The sequence below is a fragment of the Sycon ciliatum genome, chromosome 1, assembly GCF_964019385.1.
Source record: "Sycon ciliatum chromosome 1, ocSycCili1.1, whole genome shotgun sequence".
NCBI lineage: Eukaryota > Metazoa > Porifera > Calcarea > Leucosolenida > Sycettidae > Sycon > Sycon ciliatum.
In genome coordinates, this window is record NC_088643.1 from 44,761,944 (window position 1) to 44,789,443 (window position 27,500).

Below are 27,500 nucleotides of genomic sequence, written 5' to 3' on the forward strand. Positions count from 1 at the left end.
AGACTGCTGGCATCTAATAATTCGTACAATGCAAAGAAAAAATTAAACGGATTGTCATTTTATAAAAAATTGGGCTTGTCCGGGATTTGAACCCGGGACCTCTCGCACCCAAAGCGAGAATCATACCCCTAGACCAACAAGCCAGCACATGTGCACAGAACCTTGATTTCGTACATGTCCATGTGCATGAGTGTGGGTGTGGGTGTGGGTGTGGGTGTGGAGCAGTGTCAGCAGTCTGTGACGCCGGTCTGCAATGACAGTTAGACTTTCATGTCAATTGTCATGTGTGCCAAGAGCAGAAAAATCTTACGGTGCCTCTGTTTACTACTTGCACTGTATAACTGACCACTCAGGTCATGCGCCCAATTTCCCTCCTGTCCTGTATTTCCAAACTTTGCGAACGGCTCTTCTTCAATCAATTATATAATCATGTTTCTCCTGCTCTGGATCCCGCGCAATCTGGGTTTCGTCGTGGTGACTCGACCGCTCTACAGCTCACCAAGCTGATCCAAAACATTGCCGACCATCGTCATATGGGGCGGAAAGTTGCCATGTGCTTTTTCGACCTCGAGAAAGCTTTCGACACTGTGTGGCACCGTGCATTACTTGCTAAACTTTCCAAAGTTTTCGGTGTGTGTGACTCAGCGCTGGAGTGGATTACAGACTACCTATCCGACAGAACGCAAGTTGTCTTTGTAGGTGGACTTCTCTCAGATGCTTCACCTGTTCTGTCCGGAGTGCCCCAGGGATCCATCCTAGGGCCCCTCCTTTTCCTAGTGTATATAAATGATCTTCCCAGTCATGTTGAAGGTGTGTCCTTATTTGCTGACGATACTGCACTGCTCCGGTTCAATGAGTGTCTAGACAGGCTACGAGACAGTCTCCAGCGCGGTATCAACGAAGTCCATCAGTGGATGACTACCTGGAGACTAAGACCTAATATCGCCAAGACTGAGATATTATTCCTGCCGAACTCAGAGCCAACCTATGCATTCACTCTTCCCGGATCCCTCACAGACCTCACAGTGGTAAAACAACACAAACATCTTGGTTTGGTCATTGACTCAGACTTATCGTTTAGTAGACATGTCGACTATATCTGTAGCAAAGTCAGTAAAGCTGTTGGCTACCTCGTGTCTCACTGCTCCCACCTACCGCTTGAATGCATTCGCCTTTTTTATCATTGCTATATTCTCCCCATTTTTCTCTATTGCTCAACCGCCTGGTCATCCCTACTAAGTAAATCGTTAATGAGTACCCTGGAAGTCCACAATAAGAGGATACTCAAAGTCCTTTTCCGCAAACCATCATACTTTCCTTCTGCCGAGCTGTATGATATGTTTAACACCTTCCCTATCTCTAGCCAAGCGGATCGAAAACTGTGTATTGTTGTTCATTCTATTCGTCTTGACAAAGCCCCGCCACACTTGCGTAAATATAACTGGTTTCTTCCCACTCGTCCTACGCGCAATCCCTGCACTTTACCTAAAGCCCGAACCTCAGCTTATACCAGATCTCCGTTTTTTTGCTGCCTATTCTCTCTGGCTGGCCCTGCCTCTATCAGTAAAATCGTCTTGTACGCTAAAGGATTTCAAGGCCAACATGAAGCTCGTGTTCTAATAACTGCTAGTTCTTCATCCACATTTGTTTCTCTTTGCCTCCAGTAATGTGTAATATTTATTCATTTTTGCTTTGTTTTTGTTTACTGCCATGGCTGGCTACCGCCCCCCTCCCTCCATATTGGCCTATATTCTCTGGCCACGGGAAGGTGAAATAAATAAATAAATAAATGTGATGTGAACTCTGCTGCCGCAGCTCTGCGGGATAGATAATACTAATATGCTGCCGCGTGACTTGCTCACAATCTCGGGAAGGGGGGGGGGGGGAGCGAGAGAGACAAGTAGGTACTAGGTCTCTTGTCGTTACCCCTCCTTGATGCCAGCTTGCACTGGTTTTGCAGAGATTCCCAGAAATGCATGTCACTATCAAGAAAATAATGTTTTCAACTTGTCAAGACTTCCTGCTGGCTGCAAACGAAGAAAAAAGAAAAAAATGGAGAAAAACAAGAAAAAATGGGCTTGTCCGGGATTTGAACCCGGGACCTCTCGCACCCAAAGCGAGAATCATACCCCTAGACCAACAAGCCTGCACATAAATAACACATGGCCTTGATTTCTTGTCTGGACTGCATGCCATGTGCGTGTGGTGTGTCTGGAGGCAGGTACTATTTTTACTTCAAAGACATAACCTATGCTGGACCGCCGGTGACTGATGGCTCTTGCTGAGTGTAGCAGGAACGACGATGATACGATCAATACTTACTCTTGCTCCTTGTGTAGCTCCACGATTTTCTCATAGACGTTTAGGTCCTCCTGTGAGGAAACATGGTTGGACGAAGAGAGGTCATGAGCAGGAAAACAGAGCAGCCATCAGCATGAAGCAGGATCAATCATAGAGTACATTGGAGCATGTGCATCAGGATCAAACATTATCCCCTTGCACTGTCTTGTGTAGAATTGTATGCAAGCAACTTGAAAAGGAAAAAAACCTGGCTATCTCGGGAACCCTAACCCTAACCCTAACCCCCCTCGGGAAGGGGGGGGGGGGGAGCGAGAGAGACAAGTAGGTACTAGGTCTCTTGTCGTTACCCCTCCTTGATGCCAGCTTAAACTGGTTTTGCGGAGATTCCCAGAAATGCATGTCACTATCCAGAAAATAATGTTTTCAACTTGTCAAGACTTCCTGCTGGCTGCAAACGAAGAAAAAAGAAAAAATGGAGAAAAACAAGAAAAAATGGGCTTGTCCGGGATTTGAACCCGGGACCTCTCGCACCCAAAGCGAGAATCATACCCCTAGACCAACAAGCCTGCACATACAAAACCCATGGCCTTGATTTCTTGTCTGAACTGCATGTGCGCGTGGTGTGTCTGGAGGCAGGTACTATTTCGATGATACGATCAATACTTACTCTTGCTCCTTGAGTCCTTGTGTAGCTCCACTCTACTAGCTCTACTTTTGCGGACATTGAAATTCGGTGAAATGCCCGGGGCCGGCACCCTAACTGCCCAAACGTGTACACACACTGGAGTTCACGTACACACTGCAAAAATGGACCAGCTGTGCCCATGGGCTGCAAGGCCAGTGCCCCGAGACCGCTTGACCTCTCAAAGGATGTAAAATGTCCACAAAAGTAGCAGCCTCTTTACACGAATAGTACGCCATTGTAAAACAAGGAGCCACAGCTGGCAAGCAGAACGAGGGCAAACAGGGCGAGGGTCTTACCTGGTTGGGAACAAGTTCAAAGTTCCGTTCATAGCCACCCACGTGAATCGAGCCGTCAAAGTCACCAAGCTCAGCTGCATGGTCACAGAACAAAAACAGAGAAAACACACACACATGGCATGCGTCACTGAGAGGATGAATGAGACCGTACTAATTTAGGTTGCGTTTGTTAGGTACCATTCCGCCACCATTCCAAGGTCATTCCGCCGTGCTTTGATTATGGAGCGTTTGTTTGATGCACTGGACAGCGTTTGTTCGGTGCAATTCCGATTCCGGTCGCGGAATGAAGGGGGCAGAATCGATTCTGGCGATTCCTAAGAAAAAGTGGAATGAGGTCTCATTCCGAGCAGAATGAAAATGTGCGGAGGGGCTTCGTGAAGTTCGTCGTTGCTGCATACCTCCCCAACAAAACTTCAAACGCGATTATCGATATACAGAAATGTTGGCGGACATCGTCCAGGGTATAGGCAGGTACTGTAACCTCGGGGACGGCATAGTAACTTGTTCGTGGTATTTTGACCCTTCGCTGCCTGAGAAATGTTCGCCCGGGATCGTTGATGAACTGAAAATATGCCCTCGCACCTCAGCTCTTCATCGTCGTCGAGCAGGGCCTCTAGAATCACAGGGAGGCGAGCCAGAACAAAGTGACCCAAAGAGGCACCGAGCCTGCCACTTCACTTCTTCTTACAACAGTGCCTCGTCTCTGTCAAGTAAACACGAGAGCTCGAGACGTTTCTGTGACTGATACGAGGTCGTATAGCATGATGAAGTAGCGGCCAGACGCCGCCTGCAGGCACCCTAGTTACGATCGCTCGTTGATCTACGCCGTGTTTGGCCGCTCCTTCATCATGACTGTAGTGTCATAGGCGGGACATGCAGAAACTTACGGAAGCATATGGCAACTACCAGGACTGGCATTAATAGTCTTCGCAAGGCTGCAATTTATTTGTGCAAACAACAGGTAATACGTTTCCAGAGTGGCGCAAAACTTTTGCCAGATTCTCGAATCCCTGCCAGCGCGTTTGTTTGCTACGCTCATTCCTATTCCGCGATGGGTACCGGCATCATTCGATGCCCATTCGGGAATGACCGAACAAATGCAACCTCAATACTGGCCCTGTAGACAGCTTAAATATGATGCAGATTCGGAACTGACCTGGATCGGTCAACTCATATAATTCCAATACTGCTGACACACGTACTATAGTAGCAGAAACTAACTATGAGGTGGGATGTAGTAAGCAGCTGCCAATAAATGTTAGCAGTGTGCAATTGAACTAATGGCCAGTGAAATTCGACGTCATGAATAACATATATCGCTGGGTGCTACACAGCCCTAGCTAGCACCATGAACACTATTTTCGGCACTTGGTTATGGCACTACATGTACACTGTTCATACTTGGTAAGGTTGTTTTTACCGCCCAGAACTGAAGGTGTTTGCCTAGATGCCGAGAACACAATTATACAGTGCCGAGAATCAAGTTTTCCCTTGCCACACGAGAGCAAAATATTAAAATTGATTTCATCAAAAACGACCAGGGAGACAGATGCTAGATGGGAGAAGTTGAGCCAAGAACTATTTCAACATCACACTCAAGCGAAACTGGTCGAACATCCATGCTACGAAAGCAATGGGTCCAATCAGCTGAGTTGATGTCAGAGTTGCAATCCAGACTGTTGTACGCTGGCTCAATCAACAGAATTCACGGCCATGATTTGCCAGTCTCATCCCCATACTATTGGCTGATTCGACGCATGGCATTGCACTTACATTGCAAAGACAGCGCTGCAATCTCTGCAATCTCATCAGATTTGGCTGCCACCCTGAAGGTGCAAACAAGGCAAACATATCAAGATAAAATCACAGTTTTATTCAGCAGGAGGTTCCCTTGGCAGGAATCAGGCCTTGAAAAAAATCGTTCCTATACATAAAACGAAACGGTCGTTCATTTGATGCACGGAGCCATAGGTTACTAACAGTGTGAACACTGCGTATGTCCTGTAATGTATACTATGTACCAGTGGCAGAACTGCACATATACTAGCATCTAGCATCTAGCTTGCACACGGCCTGTCTCCCGTGTGCATGTGTATGATATTGAACTGTACAGATTGTCTTGACTGTAGATCAACTCTTACCTTCCTTTGTACAGGTCACTTCGGACTTGCAAGCAGAACTGGTATCTGCACAAACAAGTATAAATAAAAACAAGTACAAATAACGTCACACACACACACACAAGGACAAATAATGTCACACACACACACACACAAGTACAAATACATACACAGGTATGGTGACAATATTTTAATTTAGCACAGGGTTGTCGTGAATCAACCTGCTGAGGCACCCCAATGCGATAAGTGTGGCGGCTAATTGTCCTGTATGCGTGCATCGTGCTTGCCTTGGGCTACAATCGGCTATGGGGCTACAATCGGCTATGGGTACTACAACATTGACTAGTCTTGGTGAGGCTCTTAGTAGAATTTCTTACCTGGTGACATCTTCTCGTAACTGTGATGGATTGGACATGTAAAACCTGACACCAAACGTAAACCTGTAAGGTGGCGCGCCTGGAATGAAAATACATGACAAATGTACAAATGCACAAAGTTGCTACAGCATTGAAATTGAATACTAACTTAGTTCTTAGTCCCTATTGATGATGATGGTGAAGAATAGCTTGAGATTTTTAGTTTTTCTTTCCATGATAAGCTTCCTGTCTCCAAGAAAGTTATTTAACTTAGTACTCATAGTAATTTTGCATCTCCCGACTGCCATGATGGATCAAATAGTTCAATGCATAAGCTTATGCTTACCAACATGGTGGTCATGCAGGTCCTTGGAAAGACAGCGGGGTCGATCATACTTGTGGACAACATATCTGCATCACACACTACTCAGTCCTAGCATGTTACAGAGGACCACGACTACTAATGATGATGATGATGCCAATACTGTGTGTGGCTGTAGGTGAAAACATGACACCCGGCGGCGCAGTGCACAGCACTCTTACCTGGCATTTGCTTGGCAATGGATTTGTAGTCATGAAGCCAGCACTGCAAACACACAGAACGGCCAGCCCAAATCATTGCAAGCACACACACACGCACGCACGCACGCACGCACACACACACACACACACACACATAGGCTCAGACATGCCAATCGTGGAAGCGATGATAACGAACAGCTATGTTAGGTATAGCAACTTGTGCTGGGATTACACCATTCAACAGCTTGCAAGGCTGATAAACTGACCGCAAACTCCCCCCCCCCCACACACACACATACACACCCTCACACCCACCCACCCACACATACACACACACACGAGTACAAATAATCACGGCCACACACCCACACCCACACAATCCAGCACTTGTGTGAAATCATGGTTACAATATGCTACATGTAGATGTAGCAAAGCATGGCTTACTGCATGCACAATAGCAATGACCAGAACAGGTCCAGCACAATGTGCAATGGACACGTAGCAAGAGCAGAGAGATTCTACGCAAATCTGCTCACGTCAGTTGGAAGCGTATGGGGTATGGTCTGATACAGCAACATGCTGCGTGAATCAGTCCAGGTATGTGCATGTGTGTGTGTGTGTGTCTGTGTGTGTGTGCATGTGTGTGTGTGTGCACGTGTGTGTGCATATGTGTGTGTGCGTGTGCACGTGTGTGTGTGTGTGTATGTGTGTGTGTGTGTGTGTATATGTGTGTGTGTGTGTGTGTGTGAGACATGAAGGCAGCTGGCGTGGATTCCTGGTTTCAGAATGCCCAAGACCGGCAAAACTGGAGGATGTTCCTTGCTGAGCCACCACCGCACACAGATGATTCGCCACCTTTGCGCTGCTTGCTGTGTGCCAGAGGCTTCCGCCGCCGTAACGACATGGCCCGACACAAGTGCATTGCCCAGCGGAAGTTGCCTGTGTCACAACAGAAGGGTGCCAGGCAATGTATGAAGTGCATGCGGTGGTTGAGGAGCGCTGGAGGACTGGCTGTGCATCGCTGTCCTGTGTCCACGGATCTCCCTACTGTATCTATTCGCCATGAATCTGACTCTTTTCGATGTGATGTTTGTCGCCGATCTTTCCGCTCTCGTTCTGGTTTGAGCCGTCATCACTATGACCGTGCGAAACGGATGTCACGTGCAGCCAGGAACAACTGCCGCCATGAATGCGAGCATTGCGAAAGACGGTTCTCAAGGCCACAGGACTTGCAACGCCATGCCAAATACTGTTGACTTTGCGATTTCTCTCTCTTCTCTTCTCTCTTCTTGTCGTTGTCTCCCGCTTCTGGCAGCGGCGTGTCCCGATAGGGTAGCTGTACGTAGTAGTAGTAGTAGTGTGTGTATGTGTGTGTGTGTGTGTGTGTGTGTGTGTGTGTGTGTGTGTGTGTGTGTGTGTGTGTGTATGTGAGTATCAAGTACTGCCCAACTCAGTAGCCTATCATCTCCACTGGAGATGGGGCGTCAAAGGTCAAAGGCGTGTATGTGTGTGTGTGTGTGTGTGTGTGTGTGTGTGTGTGTGTGTGTGTATGTGTGTGTGTGTGTATGTGTGTGTGTGCATGTGTGTGTGTATGTGTGTGTGTGTGTGTGTGTGTGCTCGCGCATGTGCACACGCACCAGAAGGCCACTGTCATCTTCATACGAGAACCCAAAGTAGTCCATCTCTCTCAACGAGAGGAAGTTGGACACGTCGCTCAGAAGGTCATTGACTGTAGAGGATTTCTGCAGCAAGGACACAGCAAGGACACAGCAAGGACATAGCAAACACAACAGACAAGGACACAGCAAACACAACAGACAAAACGAATACATACAACCAACGTGTGAGTCTGTAAGCAGCCTGAATAAACACTACACACATGGCATACAGTACAAGTGTCGGGTGCCGAAGAATGAACAGGCTAGGATTTCATCAAGCACAGCATACCAATGTGTACACGGTGACTCAACTGTGCATAGACTGTAGTACATGACAATAAGAGTGACGTAGGCTAGGCCGGCTGAGGCGGACTCCCCAGTTCTTCGGCACCCCGTCGAATAGTACTGTACAGTAGTACATGATGTATATGTATGCCAATGGTACTGTCATGTCGCCTTTCACACATGGAAAGCAGTACGGTCCACTCTCGATAAGTCATGCACCCGGTTTCGGAAACAAACATGCGTGACTTACCTCGAGTGAGTGACTTACATGACATATAATTATATAATTATGTACGAGTGCAGACATAAGCAAAAGTGCCTAACATGCGGATTAGAAAAATGCATGAATTCTCGCGTGTAGACTGTACTTGTAGTTACAAACCTATACACGTATTGCCGGTACACTAGCAAGGCAATCTGTCACCGGCAGCGTTTCTGCAATGTTCACCTTTAGGATGGTCATTCTGCATCGCTGTTTTCTAGTTGAGACTCTTTTGACTAGGAGGTTGACTGATACATGCATTATAGATGGTATCATCAAAGGTGATCCACAGTGGATTCTGTCCAGAGGAGGAAGGATGTGGCAGAGGCCTCTTGTTTCTTCCGGAGTGATGCTTTGGTGCAGCCGTATATGCTTGGTAGAATTTTTCTAATTCATTTCTTCATGAACTGCTAGGTATAAGATCAAAACTCCGCCGTCCAAACAATCCGAATACTGGTGCAATGCATGCCATGGTGCGCCATGGCAGTGACTTCCTAAAAATTCCCAGAGGCAGTGTGCCTTAATCTGCCAGGCTGCTCAATGCCTATGATGAGCCGAGCATAGCACACAAAAGGTGCACAAAGGAAACCAAATGCAACAACTCAGCCCTTACTAGTACTTTCCTTTGCGTACCTCGTGTTCACTCCCCGTGTAGAGTGTACTAACCGGGATTTCGACAAAAAGTAAAAAAAATAGTTGAACTGCACTGCAGACTTCAACACCGATATGATTATAGCAAATGTCGCCGCATTATTTTGACTTGGGGAACGATGAAAATCAATCAGATAGTGCTGATTGTGGTGGTGTGGCGATATTCGTCATCCATGATCGCGAGATAAAGTTACTCAATGTTCAGAGTTCATCATGTGCAAGCCGGTTGAGGACATTGCCATTATCAGTCACAAAGTCATTGCCTCATGACATACAGACTGCAGAGGTTTTAATTCATGGCTCACTTTCTCTCTCCCTGAACAGTAGCGCTGATAGTTGCAACTTCACCTACCCAACCCAACCCATCCCATCAGTGGCCCGAATGAATCACATCACCCTCGGGATTCTTGCAAAGGCTTGATTCATGCCAAGGTTCAGGTATCTCTATTACAGCATAATATTTTGTGCAGAACAAAAGTATAATTCATGACTTGTACAATGGACAATATTAGATCTGAGTTTTGCAAAGCATGCAACAACAACCGGTTGCAGTGAACTGTACTTGGGGAAGTCCATAGAAATGTCCCACCCAGACACCACCACCTCTAGCTGATGATATTTGAGAAAGGTATGGAGGATGGCCACACCTGTACGCATAGTTTCCTAAAATAATAATATTCCCCACACGTGAACACATATACCGCCAATGACACCGCACACAATCCCTCCCCCAAGTCCATCCGTCCACAGCCGGTTTCCTGGACCTGTAGACTAGTGTACTATTGTTAGTGGGATGAAAGCTGAGTGAAGATTTGTTCGTTGATTTCCAAGACTAGGACAGCTACCTTCGCAGTCTCAGAGCAACATACGGCCCCGGCCAGCGGGCGCAAGAGAAAGCTAAGCCAGCCCGCCACTCTCACTGACTCGGTCACTGGACATTCAGGGGGTATGGCTGCGTGACCACTGCACGTTACTACAATCATCACATTGTAAGCATGGTAATGGTAACATCGCCAGTTATTCCTCTCCAGTGTGACACTTTCGAAAGAATGCAGAGGAAAATGCCAAACTGAGGATCAATGAATTTTTTTGCTTTCACTCACCGAGCTCCGGAACGCGCCGCCTCAATAATAATTATTTCCTCGCAACTAAAATGCAACAAGACAGTGAACGCTACATGCACACCAAGCAAGATCTTACGAGTCGACTCATGCACGACAATACGTAGTGCCACCCCAGCTAGCAGTACTCACTTCTATCTCAAACGACGCTTCCGACTCGTCCAACATCGCTACCACACAAGTGATTGAGTCGGCGCTTGGGCGCTGGTCCGCGCCGCTAGCCTCTGCTGCCTCGGACTGGGCAACATCCCTCCGCCGATGACGAGAAAAGCTTTTCCGAATGCTCTCCACAAACGCCATTCCAACAGCAAGATACTCAGATACGCAATTGAAGAAACTCTTCTTGCCAGAACAAAATCACGCAGCCGAATCACCGGAAATCCGAGCAAGCATTCAGGCACACACACGCATAACCAACCAGTCTAGCTCGAAGTTGACACTAGCCCCAGTCTCAACAAGGAAGTCTGAAACTGGTACATAACCATTCAGCCGCTGCTTCGGCCGTGGAAGGGCCTGCGTGAGGCGACCTGTAGCAAGAGAACAACCTAAGCTAAAGCTGCAACAACAACGCCGATCTAATACGACATGATTATGATTCCCGCAGCAAGAAATCAGGACTGAACTCTGGACTGAAGTGAAGAAAAAGAAACATTGCGCTACATGTAGCGGCGCACATGCACAGTCTGCTGCACTACCGGGGTAGTGCAGGTCATTCTATCATCTAGCATGCAGATCTGTCTACTAGTCTAGTCTAGTGTAGTCTTTATGTACATGTACGTCGTTGCAGATGTGAATGTCCGTGGTAGTGCGGCCCACGTCCAGCCTGTCTGCGTCCGCGCCGCGGCGTCGAGCCGATCGATCTACGCCGTGTGCATCACCATGATCACCTGATCACTGCACGCATCAACACGATCGTCTACATACGACAGAAAGATAAATAATTATTTACAGACTACATTGTACATGAATGATTATGACTTGAGCGACTATGTTTACATGCACATGACAAGTCGTTGTGTGAACGACGACTCCGAGTCCGACATCTAGGGGTGTGCGGATAATGCTCGAAAAGGTGGCAGATTCTGCTCGAAAAGCAGTGAAATAATATTATTTGGCAGAACTATACAAACCTTATGGCGGGCAATTCCTCGAATTCTGCTCCATTTTTTATCCACATACCAAACATGCATGAAACTCACCAGAAAAAGTACCGAATTCTGCCAATTTTGCTGCCGGCATTATCCGCATTATGCCTACCGACGTCGTCGTTTTCTAATCTGACTCTTCCTATCATGGGGAGCAGGGGCTTCAGTTCAGGGGGACGATGATCCACACCGATCACAGTAGACCACAGACCTGGTCTGGCAAGGACTAGGTAGTCGGTAGTGACCCTGTATATGGTGACACACCAGCAATGGTCCAGGTAAAAAAATCCATCACAAAAAAAACAGTAGGTAGCTAGCTAGCTGAACCGCATTGGCACAGCGGACCTAAGTCCTTGATAACATTATTACTGTGTTCCTGGCTAACGTTTCTGGAACGTAAAATACAATGCACAGCAGCAGTAAGAAGCAACAGCAAGAGGTGAGTGCCAAACTAGAGGCAGGTCTGTTTCTCTCTCTACTCTCTCTCTCTCTCTCTCTCTCTCTCTCTCTCTCTCTCTCTCTCTCTCTCTCTCTCTCTCTCTCTCTCTCTCTCTCTCTCTCTCTCTCTCTCTCTCTCTCTCTCTCTCCCCCCCCCCCTCCTCTCTCATGATGATCTCTAGGCGCCAGTGCCAGTGGTGTCTGCCCTGCCCTGCGCCAAGTCACACCAGTCACCTGTGACGCGCCGGGCACTCCGCAGGGGCAACGCTCCTCCACCCCTTCTTGGGGACATGTCTGGGTCTTGAGTTCAGACCCTCACCAAACAGAACACGCTTGTGGAACCCGGAGGCGAGATAAGACTCTTCCACGCGTCCAAGGTGACAGTGTCTGGTCCAGACATGATACGCGAGTCTGACTACTAGTATTACTAGTACTAGTAGTAGTCAGACTCGCGAAATGTGTGCTTCCGAGTCCCGACACTGGATGGAAGAGTGTGGCAATTCGCGACTGTGCGATTTCACCGCTTGAGTGTGTTTCGGCGCTAAACACATTCGGCGAATGTCACCGCTGACCCTGTCACCGATGTCACTGTAAAAGTGTGAGGTCTGGGTACGTTATCCTTTACCTTAGTCGCGGACTGCCGACGCTATCCACAATTTTACTGGCCTAGCTTCGTGAGGCAAACCAGAATCATCGAGGATGGGTTTCCGCACGGGCAAGACAATCGAGGAAGAAACGAGACTGTTTGCGGGAGATTTGAGAAGAGAGATGAGCTGTCCTGCAAAAGCTGAGTGAAGACAGCCCGGAGGGCTAATCGACATGTCAAAAGCCTTTGACAAGGTCAATCACAGCCAACTGGTCCGGGACCTATTCGATCTTGGCCTGGACAATGCCTCCCTTCGCTGGTTCTGCAGCTACTTAAGCGATCGAACCCAGCAAGTGCGCATTGGCCCCACCTACAGTGTTGCTGCTAAGTGCTCATCTGGTGTACCTCAGGGCTCGGTCCTAGGTCCGATCCTGTTTAGCATGTACACCCGTGATGTCCCTGCCATAGCCCATCCTGCTCCATCTCTGCAATTTGCCGATGACATTGCAGTGCACTGCCACAGAAAATCAGTGCTAGCCACATCAGCCTGCCTGTCAGGGGCCGTCACCAACGTCGCTGACTGGCTCAAGCATCGACATCTGCTACTAAATGACAAGAAGAGCCAGGTCCTGTCAATTGTACCACAACGCAATGCGGGTCAGCATGTCGCTGTCCGCTGCAACCAGACAGAGCTTCCCCTGAGCCCAACAGCAAGGTACCTCGGCGTGACCCTTGACGCCGCTGTGAAGTGGGACCCCCATGTTGACGCGATGGCGAAGAAAGTTGTGCAGAAGATTGGAGCATTGTGGCGGTCCCGCAGATGTCTGAGCCTCAGTAGTCGCATCCAGTATGTGAGGTCAGTCATCATGCCTGACCTCCTATATGGGTCTAACGCCTTCTCTTCCTCCCTCAAGGTTTCGCAGCTTGATCGCCTTCAGGTCCTGCAGAACCGAGCGGCGAGAGCGGTATACGGTTTGCCGCCTCACACCTCGGCTCAGCCTCTGCTCGAACGGATGTCCCTGTACAGAGTTCGGGAGTGCTACGCCCAGAAGCGGCTCGTCCTGGTGTGGCGCTGTGTCAATGGGAAAGCCAGCAGTGTCCTCCAGGACCTATTCTCACCATCAGCTGGCAGCACCACCCGGCACCAGGTTTCCAGGGGCCTCACTGTCCCCTCGGCACAGTCAGAAGCCGGCAGATCTCGCCTGGCCTTTCAGGCAGCCTTGGCCTGGAACGCTCTCCCAAGGAGTGTAAGGGAGATCAAGGCTGCCCAGCAATTTAAGCTTGCCTCCATCCCCTACACCTTGCAATGAATGCTCTGTCTGACTTTTCCCGTCCACACACCACGTCATTTACTCTTCTCTGCGTGCTTGTGCGCTTATGAACTCTTTGTGTTCCCTCTGTTGACGCTTCAAAATCGCTCTATTGACACTGCAAAATCGCTCTGTTGACGCTACAAAATTGCTCTGCGTGCTTGTGCGCTTATGAACTCTTTGTGTTCCCTCTGTTGACGCTTCAAAATCGCTCTATTGACACTGCAAAATCGCTCTGTTGACGCTACAAAATTGCTTATCATCTCCCTCCCTCCCTCCCCCCCCCCCTCTCTCTCTCTCTCTCTCTCTCTCTCTCTCCCCGTAGCTCTCTCCCTTTTGAAATTTGCTTCCATAGAATTGGGCACCATTGCCCGTTTGGCCTTGCGAAGCAAAATAAAAATCAACAACAACAACAACAACAGGGCGATATGATTACTGCGTACAGTGGCAACCACAACCACGCGCTCGACGCAGACCGACTTCAAGTAGTCAAGGCCGTGAAACATCTAAACTGACTAAAGACGCCAGCCGCTGCGTGCCAGAATACCTCCTGCCAGATCGTCATAGAGGTCCCTGGGAAAGTGGTCGTAGAAGCTGTGGTCAACTCAAAGAAATACAATACAATGCGCAGACAATGCGCAGACGCCCGGAATGTCCCGCCCTTAATAGCTAGTTTGGAGGAAATCAAATGATCTTTGCGAATGACCGAGGATCCACATCGATGTCGGTTATACCAGATCCATGAGCGACATTGACTCACGCTGCTATCAGATTCTGGTGCTCATGATGTGTTTGTCGCACTGGAATCGGAGACTGAGAGTCTCTGTAAGTTTGTATCATTGGTGTTGTTTTCGCCTGGAGAACATTATTATTTAAAATAAGTTCCAAGTCCAAGTTATATTTTAAGTTCATGACATACATGTAAGCTTCTTGTACGGGAAAACACAATGAATGCAATATTCTCAAATGTAATGAAACCACGTTGACAATCAGTACACAATACGACCTGAACTGATTATGCTGAACCTCGATATACATGTACATGTACCTGTACATGTACATGATTGTACATGTATGCACACAATTTCCTCCATACATGTATGCACATGTAGAACACAAGCGGAATAAATGCAAGGGGGGGAATTCCAAAACAATATTCCATTTATAATACCTCAATTTGTGAATATGAATGGAATTGGTGATAATGAGAACTAACAAATCCCGAATCACTCGCTCAAAAACCTCTGCAACAAAACAAAGTTAACAAACGCCTGTTGGGAAATCATAAAAATTAATAGCAATGAAAAATATCAATTGTTCACTCATAACCATGTATAAACAATTAAAATGAAACAATTCCAGAACGTTTTCGTGTGACCATCATCAGTGGAACATCGTCACATAGTAAGAATCACTAAAACATCAGAGCTACAAGCACTAATTCGGAGGCGCAAAGCGGCCTTTCGCACGTGGCGCAAGGGAGGTTCCACAGACACCAAGCGTTACAACAGCTTTCAGCGCCTTCGCACCCAATGTAACAATCTCTATCGTCGTCTGCGGAACCAGCACTATCAGAGAATTTGTGCCGAATACAGAAAATCTCCGCGTCGCTTATGGGCTACAATCAACTATGTGACAAAGCGTAAACCAAAGTCGTCTCCCATTCTCGCACCTGACCTGAATGACTACTTCCATGCTATAGTCCACGACCCCACAAGCACGTACGACCTGCCGTCTGGACCGGTCCTTGAAGATGCATTGACCTCTTTCGATCGGGTCAGCACTACAGAGGTAGAGCGTGCTCTTCGCTCCCTTATCCCGTGCAAGGCACCGGGTCCAGATGGCCTTCTGCCTGGTTTCCTCAAGGCCATGGCGTCCTCCTTGGCGCCTTCTTTGGCACAAATCTTCAGCGCGTCTCTTAGCAGTGGAGTGTTTCCTTCTGCCTTTAAGCGAGCCAACATCACCCCGATCCCAAAATCCGCTCAGACCGACGTCTACAACGCAACGAGCTACCGCCCAGTTTCGCTGACGTCGATCCTGTCCAAAGTGTTGGAATCCGTGGTAATGTCGCAACTATTCTGTCACCTGGACTCGACTGCATTCCTACATGATCACCAATTTGGGTTCCGCCCAAATCGCTCCGTCCATCAACTGCTCTCTTTGGCAATTAATGACTGGTGTCTTGCTCGGGACCAGAGCCTGACCTCTGCTGTCGCGTTTGTTGACCTTAGTAAAGCGTTCGATCGTGTGCAGCATCAGCAGCTACTCTTGGCTTTGCACGAGGTTGGTATCAGCGGATCAGCACTCTCATGGTTTAAATCCTACCTTTCTGGCAGAGCCCAGCGGGTCCTCAGGTGCGGTGAGGTCTCTCCATTTCTACCTGTCACTCGTGGGGTCCCGCAAGGCAGTGTCTTGGGCCCAACTCTGTTTAACATCTATGTTCGCCGCCTTCCTGCAACTGCTGACACATCCGGGACGAAATTGCTCGCTTTTGCGGACGACAAAACGGTGTACGCATCCTGTCCGACGGCAAAGGAGGCTGCAGATTTAGTTTCCCACACGTTATCAGCACTCGCTACTGATCTTCAGCAACTTGGCCTGACTATCAATGAGAATAAGACTGTTGTAATGTTCATCGCTCCCAAGCGCTCGCCGGTCTGTCCCACGCCCACTATCTGTATCGATGGTAAAGTGCTGACAGAAGTGTCCAGTGCTCGCTGTCTGGGGGTTGTAATTGACAACAAGCTCTCGTTCACACCTCATTGTGATAAGCTTATTGCCAAGGTGTCACGCAAAATTGGTGCTCTACGGCGTTCTTTTCGTCAACTGTCCCCGTGCGCTTGTCGCCTTTATGTGCTATACGTAATTCAATCTGATCTAGAATTTGCATTTCAATCGTTCTTACCCTGCTTATCTGCAAAAGACCGTGGGCGCCTATTTGCTGTTCACCGTCGTGCGATCCGAGCTGCCTGTGGTGCCCATTACTGTGCTGACGTGGACCCCCTTTACCACTCTCTTAAGCTATGTCCTCTGGACCACCGTTTCTTACAGTTGTTCATTAAATTTATCTTTCAGTGTAAAGTAGCTCACCCGGTTGCCAGTTTAGATTCTCTATTTTGTAGGCACAGTACACCTGCTTACACCACTCGCGGCTCTTCTGCAAATAATCTTTCGTTATGCCGATATAAGACTGCATGCGGGTATCGCTCATTGTCTAGTAGGATTGCTTTACTTTGGAATGCTCTGCCCTTCGAAATGAAGTCTTGCAATACGTCTTCTGCATTTAACGCCCATCTTGCCTGCCTTCTTAATGACGGGCCACAATGTACCCGGTTAAAACAGCTCCTTTTTGAAAATGTTTTCGATGAGTGATGTGTCGCTTTGTTTTGCTCTAATTGGTGCTTTTCTCCAATGTCATGCAGTCGTATTTATTCAGCTTTTATTTCTTGTGTACTTGCATACTGGTATTAGTTTAGTCCCACAACCTGCGATAAAATGATCCGCTGTAGCACCTACTCCACTTTTATGTTTATGTATCTATGTCATTCGGATCTTCCCAAGTTGTACAATGTACTGTTGAGATGCCGAATTCAAATAAATCAATACCATACCATACCATACCAACAACCAGTTATATAGCTAGAGTAATATGAAAAGAAGCGTGAGAATGCAGCACAGCTAGCGGTTATGCATAACGCGTGTAGTGTGAACCTTTCCAACCTTTGTTGGGAAATCCCTAACAAAATAAGAAATAATAATAATAATAATAATAATTCAAAGGATCAGTCGGGGAAGTGAACTGCCTGAAAAGAGAAAAAAACGCCAGACCCACCAGCGTTTTTTTTCTCTTTTCAGGCAGTTCACTTCCCCGACTGATCCTTTGAATTTGAAGTTCTCCCAATCCTTTCCAAATAATAATAATAATAATAATAATATTGTAAAAGAGAAAAGGACATATGGATACGAGTTAAGAGTAACTCTCCATCACTGTAACATGATACTATATACAGTCAGAAAGTGCAATAACTAGGCACAAAACTGACAGAGTACTGAGACATTCGACGTCCTGACACCTAACTTCAACACAAACGCATGTTACAGTGATGGAGAGTTACTCTTAACTCGTATCCATATGTCCTTTTCTCTTTTACATTTATTTATGGCTCAACATCCGAGTTTCAAATAATAATAATAATAATAAACAAAAAAAGGACAGCCCAATGTCATCATAAAGGTTGTCAAAACCTTCCCTCGGCCATTGCCAACGGATGCAAGGTGTTGATGGGCCGATGATATGAGTATTTTGCTCCTCTGATGCGACCTCTAACGTACGCCATTAGTTGACTATACGGCTTACCATCATGCTGCGCCAACACTCCACATTGCCGCCACTTCAACATTGCCGCTTCAAGAACCGCACACACTCCGGGGACGCACTACCGGCCGTGGTGAAAACAAGTTTGTTTGTTTGTTTGTATTTTATTTGAATTCGCAACTTCAAGCGGGCAAGAACCCAATAACATGAGAGCGAATGTGATGATGGCTACGGCCGTAGGAGGAATATAAGGATAAAGTGGAGTGAAGTTTCCACGGTCAACATGTACATGTACAATCCGCTCTTTGTGCTGCAGTTTCTTCTGCTTTTCATGTTGAAGTAACAAGTCAGCAGAAGGTTTCTTGGCATACTAAGCCGCATCGGGGTGAAAGACGCGAACGTCTAGAACTTACTTAGAAGGGTGCTCTGCGCCAGAGTCCGGAACCCACGTACTCGAATGTCCGATCGGCCATCATTGGTAATGTTGGTGCTGGCTGCCGCCAATACTTCTCCTTGTATCTGAGCCAGCAAAGGCTCAACTGCGGTATCACTATCAGGGCATACCTCCGTTATCAGATCTGCAAACAAGTCCTGTACCTCGTTATGCCGCACTGGCGGAAAGCCTCCGGTCGGACAGCACAGACACACCTTGATGGGACATCAGCCAAAGGCCATCCGTGCCTCAACGCCACGGCATCCCTAAAATCACCCTATGCCCCCTTCCTCCCCCCCCCCCCCCCCTGGCCTACCGGCCTAGTAAACATGGTAAAGGCTAAAGGCTAGCCATGTCCACGCAATGGCAGAGTGTTGAGCCGGCTTGAAAAAAGTCGTGCTCTTCAGCTCTTCCTCAGCCTATGTACAGAGCTAGGGGCTCAACCGAAGAGGGGTGAATTCCCCGACATACTTGTTAATTGTGCAGGGAGTGGCGCTTTCTTGCAGGTGGTTTGCCCAGTCGAAGGTGCGATGGACTTCTCGTTTGCTCTAGATGGTAGTCGTGAGCCAGTCAAGTATCATTCAAGTCAAGTCGGCAGGCAAAGCGCGAGCTCCGGTTTTGCGAGCAACCAACCTCCTTCTAATGATTATCGCCGAAGTCGCGACATTTACTGACTTCACCGTCCGCAGGTTGTCGTCCCTCATTGATCTGGGTGCAGTCGTGTCATATCACTTGTGTGATCACTTGGTAGCGGTACTTAGTTGTAGTACTTCGCAGTGCGTGTACGACCGAGTCGTGTCAGGCGTGGACACTTGGACGAAGCAGATGGAGTCTGTCGGAGGACGCATACACCAGTCGAAGCAAACATGACATGTACACACTCACTCAGGCATTCCGAAGGACTAAGTGAGGACACTTAGAAACTGAGGACACTTGGAAACTGAGGACACCTATCGGCAGTCCCATGCCATGGAGCGAATAGTGACGGAATACTTCAAACTAACGTTATTTCAAAATGAGGGCATCCGCATAGCACCTTTGGGACAAAAAATTGGGCTACAAAAACATACATGCAGGACTGGTCTTTGTCCGCACATTCAGTTCCCTAAAAAGAGTCTGTTGCTAACTTGGAGCTTACTGTAGAAGCACTAGAAGTAGCGAATTCGGCGGTAAGACGAATACTGCTACATGTAATTCCAAGTCCATGACCATAATCATTGCATATGTAGCCCACGCTTCCTGTCAGTTTCAACACTGACCACACGTCGAACCTTCCAGTCGGCAAACCTGCAAGGAAAGCACTACTCCCTGCTCAATACACAGTGTTTCGGCGAATTCACGGAGAAGTTAAATCGGAGCTGCTCAGCCAGGCAGAATAGCGTGCAGGCACTGGATGAGCGAGAAAGGGGCCACCAAAAGGAGCAAAAAAGGAAAGAAGAAAAGAAAGAAACACAAACGCAAAACATTCTGCACTGAGGTGTTTCGGGAGCTCTAGGGAGCAAGGTACAGTTCAGTGGGGTGAAGACAAGGACTTAGGTGATCGTTGTGGGACTGGAGAATGGAATACCGTCAAATTAAATATTTAGCCATGGAATGCTGTCGCCCACAACCAATCCTGGCGCATCAGGTGCTGACATACATGTATGCGTGACTTGAAGGCCTGCATTCCCTTCGATGCAGGAGGCTCGGGATGACTTGCTCAGGAATGTCGTTCCATGCCGCAATGAGGGTGTAGGGGAATGACCTCAGTAGGTAGTTTGGTGCTATCCGAGCAAGTGGCCATTGCAACTACATGTATACAATGTAGAAGGGGTGGCGAGAAGTTAGTTGTCGGCGGGTTCTAAGACTAAGAGTAGGACAGTGTGTGTGGTGCAGGCGCTGATGGTGGCGGGAGGAGGGCTGTCAGCTGGGGTGGGCCCTCAATGTAGTGCAACTTACTTGTACACATCTGCAAGCCCTGAGACTGCCCTCCTGAGCTGCAAGCTCTGAAGGATCGTGCCGGGCCCGAACTTATGAAAAGCAGTGAAATTGGCAGAACCATACAAAGTTTATGGCGAGTATTCCTTTTAATTCTGCTTCTCTTCTTCATCCATAAACATTCCTGAAACATTCTACAAGAAAAGCACCAAATTCTGCCGGTTTTTCTGCCAGCATTATCCGTCAAGGGCTAATGAGGGGTGCACTGAATTCTCCGAAATACAGTGAACTAAGCAGGGGGTGGTTATTTCCTGCAGGTTTGCCAAGTGGAAGGTAATGTACATGTACGACGTAGATCTACCCCTCGATCTTTTCTTCTGGCCTGGTAGCCGGCAGTCGCGAGGCTTACCTGGTATAACTTTGGAATTTTGGCCTGCACATTCCAGTCCATCAAGATACACTTGTACATGCACATGTACATGTAGTCACACATTGCACCAGTATCTGCTGGAAGTCACACGAGGATCTAGTTGCACTGAGGCAGCTCGCCCAGGATCGTCGAAAGTGGAAGGATCTAATGTGTGCTGTGTGTAATGGCTGAAGTTATACAATTACACTAGATACCCTTAACAATAATAACGGATACAATTACACTAGATACCCTTAACAATAATAACGGATACAATTACACTAGATACTCTAGATACTAGAGACTCGGTACTCTAGATACTAGATACTCTAACAATTTTATCAAACATTATGATAATTACCACATCAAATGCTGCGGAGACCTATCCAGAATCGGCAATATGCTGGCCCTGGCCTGGAGATCTGCAACTATAATCAGCTTCTACTTTGCAACACTAACGGATTAGTCCCCTTTGTCGATTGATGGATCAATCGGTAGATTCGGCTCTGTTTTTCTTCCCTTTCTTTCTTGTTTTGAATTGTACGTTGAACTCATTGGATTTCTTTGTATTCTGTATCTCGTTATCGTTATATTTCCCTCTAGCCCTCTCGCTTAGGATGAGCTTTCTTTTTTATGGCAGCTTAAGCGAAGGCTATATACCTGCTTTATGCAGGTTGATGCCAACGCGAACAAGCAAAATAATAAATAATAATAATCTGCTGGAAGTAGCATACTGTTTATGCCCCTCACCCCTTAGGCCTTGTCGGTACTGTTGGCGGAGTACAGTCCCCTCCGTGACTGGCTGGCACGTCTCACTCATTCCTCAAACCACCAGTGACCACGGCACGAGGAATGCCATTCTTACCCACATTCTCTCCCACCAACTGGCAAGCAATAATAACCGGTGGAATTTCCCCAGGACTTTCCAGATAGCCTCACTGGTCGTCCGCTTTAAACATGTACATGTACATGTACATGTACATGTGTCATGTAAGTTATAATACTGTACAATGTCATGTTGTTGATGAGTCCTGCATGCATAGCTACCAGTATGAGTACAGTGCATGTACATGTACAGTATGTAATGTACACTGTACATGCACTGTAATTGCCACTAGTAGTTTGGAGGGAATATGTATAGGGGAAAAAGGTCTCAAGAAAAACATGCCTGTCGCCACCAGGATTCGAACCAGGAACCTTCGCTATTACTACTAGTATGTATAGGCCACTAGAGCTCTGACCACCGAGCTACTCCATACACTCAGTGACTGTACAATCATGTACATGTGCAGACAGTGTATGGAGTAGCAGTGACTCTTCAACTTCAAGTTCAAGTCTTCAACATTTTCTTCAGAATCAGACTTCTAGACTCACGCTTCCCGTGAAACTACACAGGCTGGTGGCCATAGCTAATAATGTAGGACGGAGCGCTTACTAGTATTGTGATTGTGCCCACAAACAGTAAACAGCACTTGTGTCAGTTGCCCCCTTTACTTGGCCTTGGCCTTTCTCCAAGCTGCCCTACACTACAGTACAGGCGCAACGGCTACACTGACGTCATGACAGTAATACTGTATTGCAGATGGATAGGATTGTAAATAAATAATTGATAGTACGGGTACAGTCATCATGACGACGAGTGATAAGTAAGTTTCATCATGATTGTGACGACAAGGTTACATGTACATGTGTGTGAGGTAGCAGCGTATGTTCGAGTTGCCGGGAATGGCTGGCGAGACAGAGTTATGACAATCATGTTGACAGTTGGGTACTGCCTACTGGGTCACAGGTCAGTGAACCGGCTTAGCAGTGACAGCAGCAGTGAGCACTGCCAGTGCCACTGGAAAGATTGATGTGGTGTGCTCTACGCGGCTACGTAAAAAGACGTCAGTAGTAGTACATGTACAATGAATACGTGCCACCAGCCGGATAGTATCAGCTACAATGATTATGTACATGTACATGTAGCTGCAGCTGTTGGCCGTTGTGTGAGCTGAGGCATACAAATTAGAATGGCGAAAGCTGTACTACCGTAGTACATGAGCCTTGCTACATAGGGTGTGAAAAGCATCAACATGTCAAACATGTTGACAACATCTTCCTTCAAAGTAACAGCTAGTTAGTGCAAGCCTTCTGAAGTTCTGAGTTCTGACGATTTATTGTCATTATGCATAGTGACATTGTATTGAGGGTTTTGAGCATGAATGTCAGAATGATTGACATGTCAACACCTAGCCGGCGTCACGGACTCACGGTAGATCGAGTCTAGTGCATGCGCATATGCGCGCTCCTGCCGAGTCCTGGTGCGGGGCCCGGGGGATCTGTGAAGCTTGTGTACTCCTGTTCACCATGTAACACGCTCGCGTTGTGCAGATTGGTGCACTGAGTAGACGAGTGCAGATCATTGACTGTTCATTGTTCATCGGTCTACGCAGCTAGCGCACGCCGCTCGCCCATCCATGCAGCGCCTCTAGCTCTCACAGTCTCAGCTGATCTGATGAAGCATGTGGAGGGAGTATGATTGGCATCCCGATCTCGTGAACCAGATGAACTGGACTCTGGATCCATGGAGCTCGTAAGCCGAATAAAGGGTTTCGAAATCGCGTGGGATTCGACTCGGGCCGTCGGGGGTGATCGGGCCGGGACGGTGTAGAATCGGATCTTGGTGTTTTCTATGCTGGCACGGATAAAGCATAAATGCCCGACTGCGAGGATCGTACCATTGTCTCAGTCTACGACGTTGCAACAACTAACTTCGCTGAGCTGAGGAAATCTCTGAGAGGACAGCAAACTGCCGTGTTTGGCAAGGTAATAAGTTGGTGGCATTGTAAATTCACCAGTCACTTAGTGGCTAGTTCAGGTGAGTGCGACTAGCCGAGATGGCCAAAGCAAGTGTGGAGTTTAGTGACTGGCAAGAGACATGCCGTCAACATCACACGGACCGATTTCCAGTGAACGATGAATGGCGCGTGGCGCGGCGTGGAGAAAACCTACGATTGAAGATCGTCTGTGGCGAGGGGCAAGTCGTGGTGCGGTCCGTCAGTCTACAGCGCTTCTACGATGGCTTCATGGAGGAGGTTCAGTTTCGCGCCCTCAGCCAGGGCGAAGTTGAAATGAGTTTTCCCGCCACTCTCCCGCTGGGTGTGTACACTGTAGTAGTCCGCACTGCTTTTAGTGCTGCGCCGAGTGACGTAGGTGGTGCAGCCGGCGGTGAAGCCAGCGCGGCTAAGAGCTCAATTGAGAGCTTTGACTTGCCCCAGCGCCTGCTCATAGTGGCCAATGCTTGGAACGAGGACGATGAAGTGTACTTGTCAGTGGAAGCAGAGCGTGAGGAGTATGTGCTCAGCAGTTATGGACGTGTGTATGCAGGCAGCAAGCGCGGCATGCCCTGGTCGTTTGGCCTGTACCGTGAGAGCAGTGTTTTCGCCGTGTCCGGCCTGTTGGCAAAGTGCACGGACGAGGACCGCAGCTCCATCCCCCGGCTGTGCCGTCGCATGACATCGCTGTGCAATTCGGCCGATAACAACGGCGTGTTGGAAGGCAACTGGTCGGGCGACTACAGCGACGGCACCAAGCCCTGGATTTGGCAAGGGTCTGCAGCCATTCTTGAGGAGTATGTAAACAACGGCGAACAGCCCGTCAAGTTTGGACAGTGCTGGGTGTTTTCTGGTCTCTACACAACTGTTATGCGCATCCTTGGTAAGCCAAGTTCACCCTCATCACCCTCAGTCTTAGTCTTCCTGATTGACTACCATGGCTAGCTTCCCTAGCATCCAGTTAAGTATGCATGCGGTGTGCCATGGTTAGGTTCTGGATCAGTACTCGCATCCTGTGAACTGACATGTCCACAGAAGATCATGATTTGGATCTGTATCTGTACCCCGGCCAACCTCATTCTATCCTGAGGGGGGGGGGGGGGGGAGACTAAATGATGGCAGCAGAAGAGACAAGGTGTGACAGGAATAAGACTAGCATAGGGGATAGGGGCAGTGAGGAGGTTCTACAGGCTAGTGAGGCTCGCCAGACTTGCCCGGCCATAGGTCTCAGGGTTGTAGGCTGACAAACGCATCAAACATACTTGGGACAGAAGCCGGAGTACTAGTGGTGAGGGTAAGAGTTGGTATTGGATGTGCTACCAGCACTAGTTAGTTGCACAGAACCAGCCCTGCTGGGTGAGGCCGGTGCTTATAGACCTCCCTTATAAATGCCAATTCATTATCGAATTAATTATTCTTGCTGGGGATCACGATCAACCAGTTTGGCTGTCAGCAGGCCAGCTGCTCCGGGAGCCACGGTCCATCCTGGTGCAGAGTGACACATAGCTGCTCAATTCCTGTTCTTCTTCTTCTTCTTGACGACAGGCATTCCTTGCCGCTCAGTGACCACCTTTGATTCAGCCCATGACACCGACTTCAACAGGAGCATCGACTCGTACTTTGACGAGGATGGAGAGAGTCTTGAAGACATGACTGCTGACTCGATCTGGTAATGTTGAGTGCTGTTTCAGAAGCCATGATAAATCATGAGAAGTCCATTTTCTTCTAATAAGGAATCCACTTTTAAGTGCAGTCTTAGCCTTGCTCACTGCAATCTACTGTCAACTTCGCTAATAACGACTGCGGATATAACGACAATTCGCGAATAACGACAGCATTTCTATGCCTTGAGCAAAGTCCCATCCAACTGTAACACATATAATGAGACTTCGGGTATAACGACACTTCGCGAATAAGGACACTTTTCTGATGCCCCGCCGAGTGTCGTTATACGCAAAGTTGACTGTATATCCTTGTACATGCCCATGTCAGACATGATCTGTCGCTGAAATGTTTGGTTCTGTCTCATCTCAATGCATAAGCCTCCTTCTACAAGTTATGACAAACGACGGGTAGCACGGTCGAAAAAGAATGTTGGTTTAAAACAATCTTCTTTTGCTGGTATCTCTGTGCCTGCCAGGAACTTCCATGTTTGGAATGACTGTTGGATGAAGCGCCGCGACCTGCCACCTGGCTACGATGGCTGGCAAGCTCTGGATGCCACTCCGCAGGAGGAGAGCAAAGCGGCCAGAGAGCGGCGCAGCATTTTCCGCATGGGCCCAGCGCCTCTCCATGCGGTCAAGCAGGGCCTGAAGTGCAACTATGACACGGACTTTGTCATCGCCGAGGTAAACCACGAAGCCCGTTCAACCGTGATGTGGTATCTGTACTTGCGAGTCATCATTTATTGACTTGCTACACAGCGCATGCCTGCTTTGACTCTTTTTAACAGTAGTGAATGTTCCGGCCACCTGTATACGTATTACATAACCACACGATCGGGGCCAGTTGGGGCAGCTCGAAAGAGTGAAGAGCAGTATACATGAATGCAGGAGGCAGGAGGCAGCTGGGTAAGCTGTCTGATGATTGCCCTGTGTGGTAAACGTTTCTAAAACAGCCGTGTCCCGTCTCTTGTATTTGTGTGTAATAACTGTGTTGACGATTCTAGCATATGATGTGAATACATTGTCCTAATGTGTACTTCTGCTCGGTATGCATTTGTTGATGTTGTGTGTTGCAATCGGCCTCAGTGCTGCTGTGTGTTGTAGTCGGTCTCAGTGCTGCTGTATGTGGTACGTTCCAGTCTTGCGGGTCTCTCCTTGGTATGAACACTAGCAATAATGAATGATATCTTTTTCTTGCACACAGGTGAACGCTGACATTCGTGAGTGGGTCGTGAAAGAAGGTGAGGACATGGAGCTCTCCAGTCACAAGAAAGGCGGCGTTGGCTCGGCTGTGGTCACCAAGCAAGTCGGCAATTCACGCGTGCAATACATAACAGATGAGGTGAGGATGAGAGCGAGTTGTCAGGTAGTTTTTAACGCTGTGCTGCTGTCTGTATGTTTGGACCATCAATTTACCTCAGCATGCATGATGTCGTTATGCTGGAAAGTAAAGAGCGAGACATGTATCACAGTATGTCAGATTTGGGATTTGTGCTGGTGCCTGCAGAACTTTGTACTGTGCAGTAGTAGATTGATGGCCAGGAGACATGAAAAAAGCCAAAAAGCCAAAAAAGAATGATGTCAGAAGTGGGATTCGAACCCACGCCTACAGAAGTAGACTGCGACCTGAACGCAGCGCCTTAGACCACTCGGCCATCCTGACATATACTATCACTCCCCTTCACAATTGTATATCGATCGCAGTCGATTGCATAATCAATTTGCGGTGTACAGGTACTTATACCGAGCTGCACTGCGGTATGCAGCATAGACACCGATTCCACACACTCCGAACTGGCCAATACAGTCTCCTTGACAAGTTGCGCACACTGAACCACGCATGTTCTATCTGAGCGGATTTCATAGGACTTCTAATATGGCGTACTTGCCGAGTTCGAGGTTCGAATTATCAAAAACTGTTATAATTTTACTTAGAAGTTGCGACTTCGGCGGTAATAGTCACGGTAATAGTCACGGTAATAGTCACGGTAATAGTCACCAACTTCCTGTTATAATTGTATTCGCTGAAATCGGTCCTGGAAGAAAGTTCTACTTTGTAGTGAAGTGGTATACCGGTTGTCGAATTTTAAGTCGTATCCGGCTAGTATTAGGATTCCACCTGTTTTTGTGTCAGTGTGCTGCAATGTGTCAAATTGCTCAAAAGCAAAAAGAGACGCATATGTCAAGACTCAAAGTGGGATTTGTACTGA

General features: G+C 47.9%; 2 protein-coding genes and 3 non-coding genes across 6 annotated transcripts in view; 1 reads left to right on the forward strand and 4 right to left on the reverse strand.

The window, feature by feature from the left end:
* Window positions 1-2,074: 2,074 nt before the first annotated feature.
* On the reverse strand, window positions 2,075-2,146 carry Trnap-ugg (transfer RNA proline (anticodon UGG)). Its single transcript has one exon. It is a non-coding gene; the product is annotated as a tRNA-Pro (tRNA).
* A 49-nt stretch (window positions 2,147-2,195) lies between these two features.
* On the reverse strand, window positions 2,196-10,936 carry LOC135828079 (protein 4.1-like). Of its 2 annotated transcripts, none has more exons than XM_065340520.1 (8): window positions 10,390-10,936; window positions 7,918-8,022; window positions 6,302-6,344; window positions 5,780-5,858; window positions 5,424-5,468; window positions 5,091-5,108; window positions 3,283-3,352; window positions 2,196-2,372 (listed from the first exon to the last, which is right to left on the reverse strand). In XM_065340520.1, the coding sequence occupies exons 1-8, from the start codon at window positions 10,555-10,557 to the stop codon at window positions 2,319-2,321; spliced, it is 582 nt and encodes a 193-aa protein (XP_065196592.1). In that variant the 5' UTR covers window positions 10,558-10,936; the 3' UTR covers window positions 2,196-2,318. The 2 variants fall into 2 exon arrangements, with proteins under 2 accessions (XP_065196592.1, XP_065196586.1); XM_065340514.1 differs by having other exon boundaries at window positions 2,281-2,372; window positions 3,283-3,356; window positions 5,056-5,108; window positions 10,390-10,933.
* Trnap-ugg (transfer RNA proline (anticodon UGG)) lies at window positions 2,796-2,867 on the reverse strand. Its single transcript has one exon. It is a non-coding gene; the product is annotated as a tRNA-Pro (tRNA).
* Window positions 10,937-23,406: 12,470 nt separating the features above from the next.
* The window catches only part of LOC135828093 (uncharacterized), an 18,521-nt gene continuing 14,427 nt past the window's right edge, over window positions 23,407-27,500 (forward strand). Inside the window, exons 1-4 of the mRNA XM_065340530.1 lie at window positions 23,407-24,509; window positions 25,172-25,295; window positions 25,767-25,974; window positions 26,495-26,632. Of these exons, the coding sequence (XP_065196602.1) occupies window positions 23,690-24,509; window positions 25,172-25,295; window positions 25,767-25,974; window positions 26,495-26,632 (1,290 nt within the window). The 5' untranslated portion in view covers window positions 23,407-23,689. The remainder of the gene's footprint in view (window positions 24,510-25,171; window positions 25,296-25,766; window positions 25,975-26,494; window positions 26,633-27,500) is intronic.
* Window positions 26,870-26,953, reverse strand: Trnal-cag (transfer RNA leucine (anticodon CAG)). The gene has a single exon. It is a non-coding gene; the product is annotated as a tRNA-Leu (tRNA).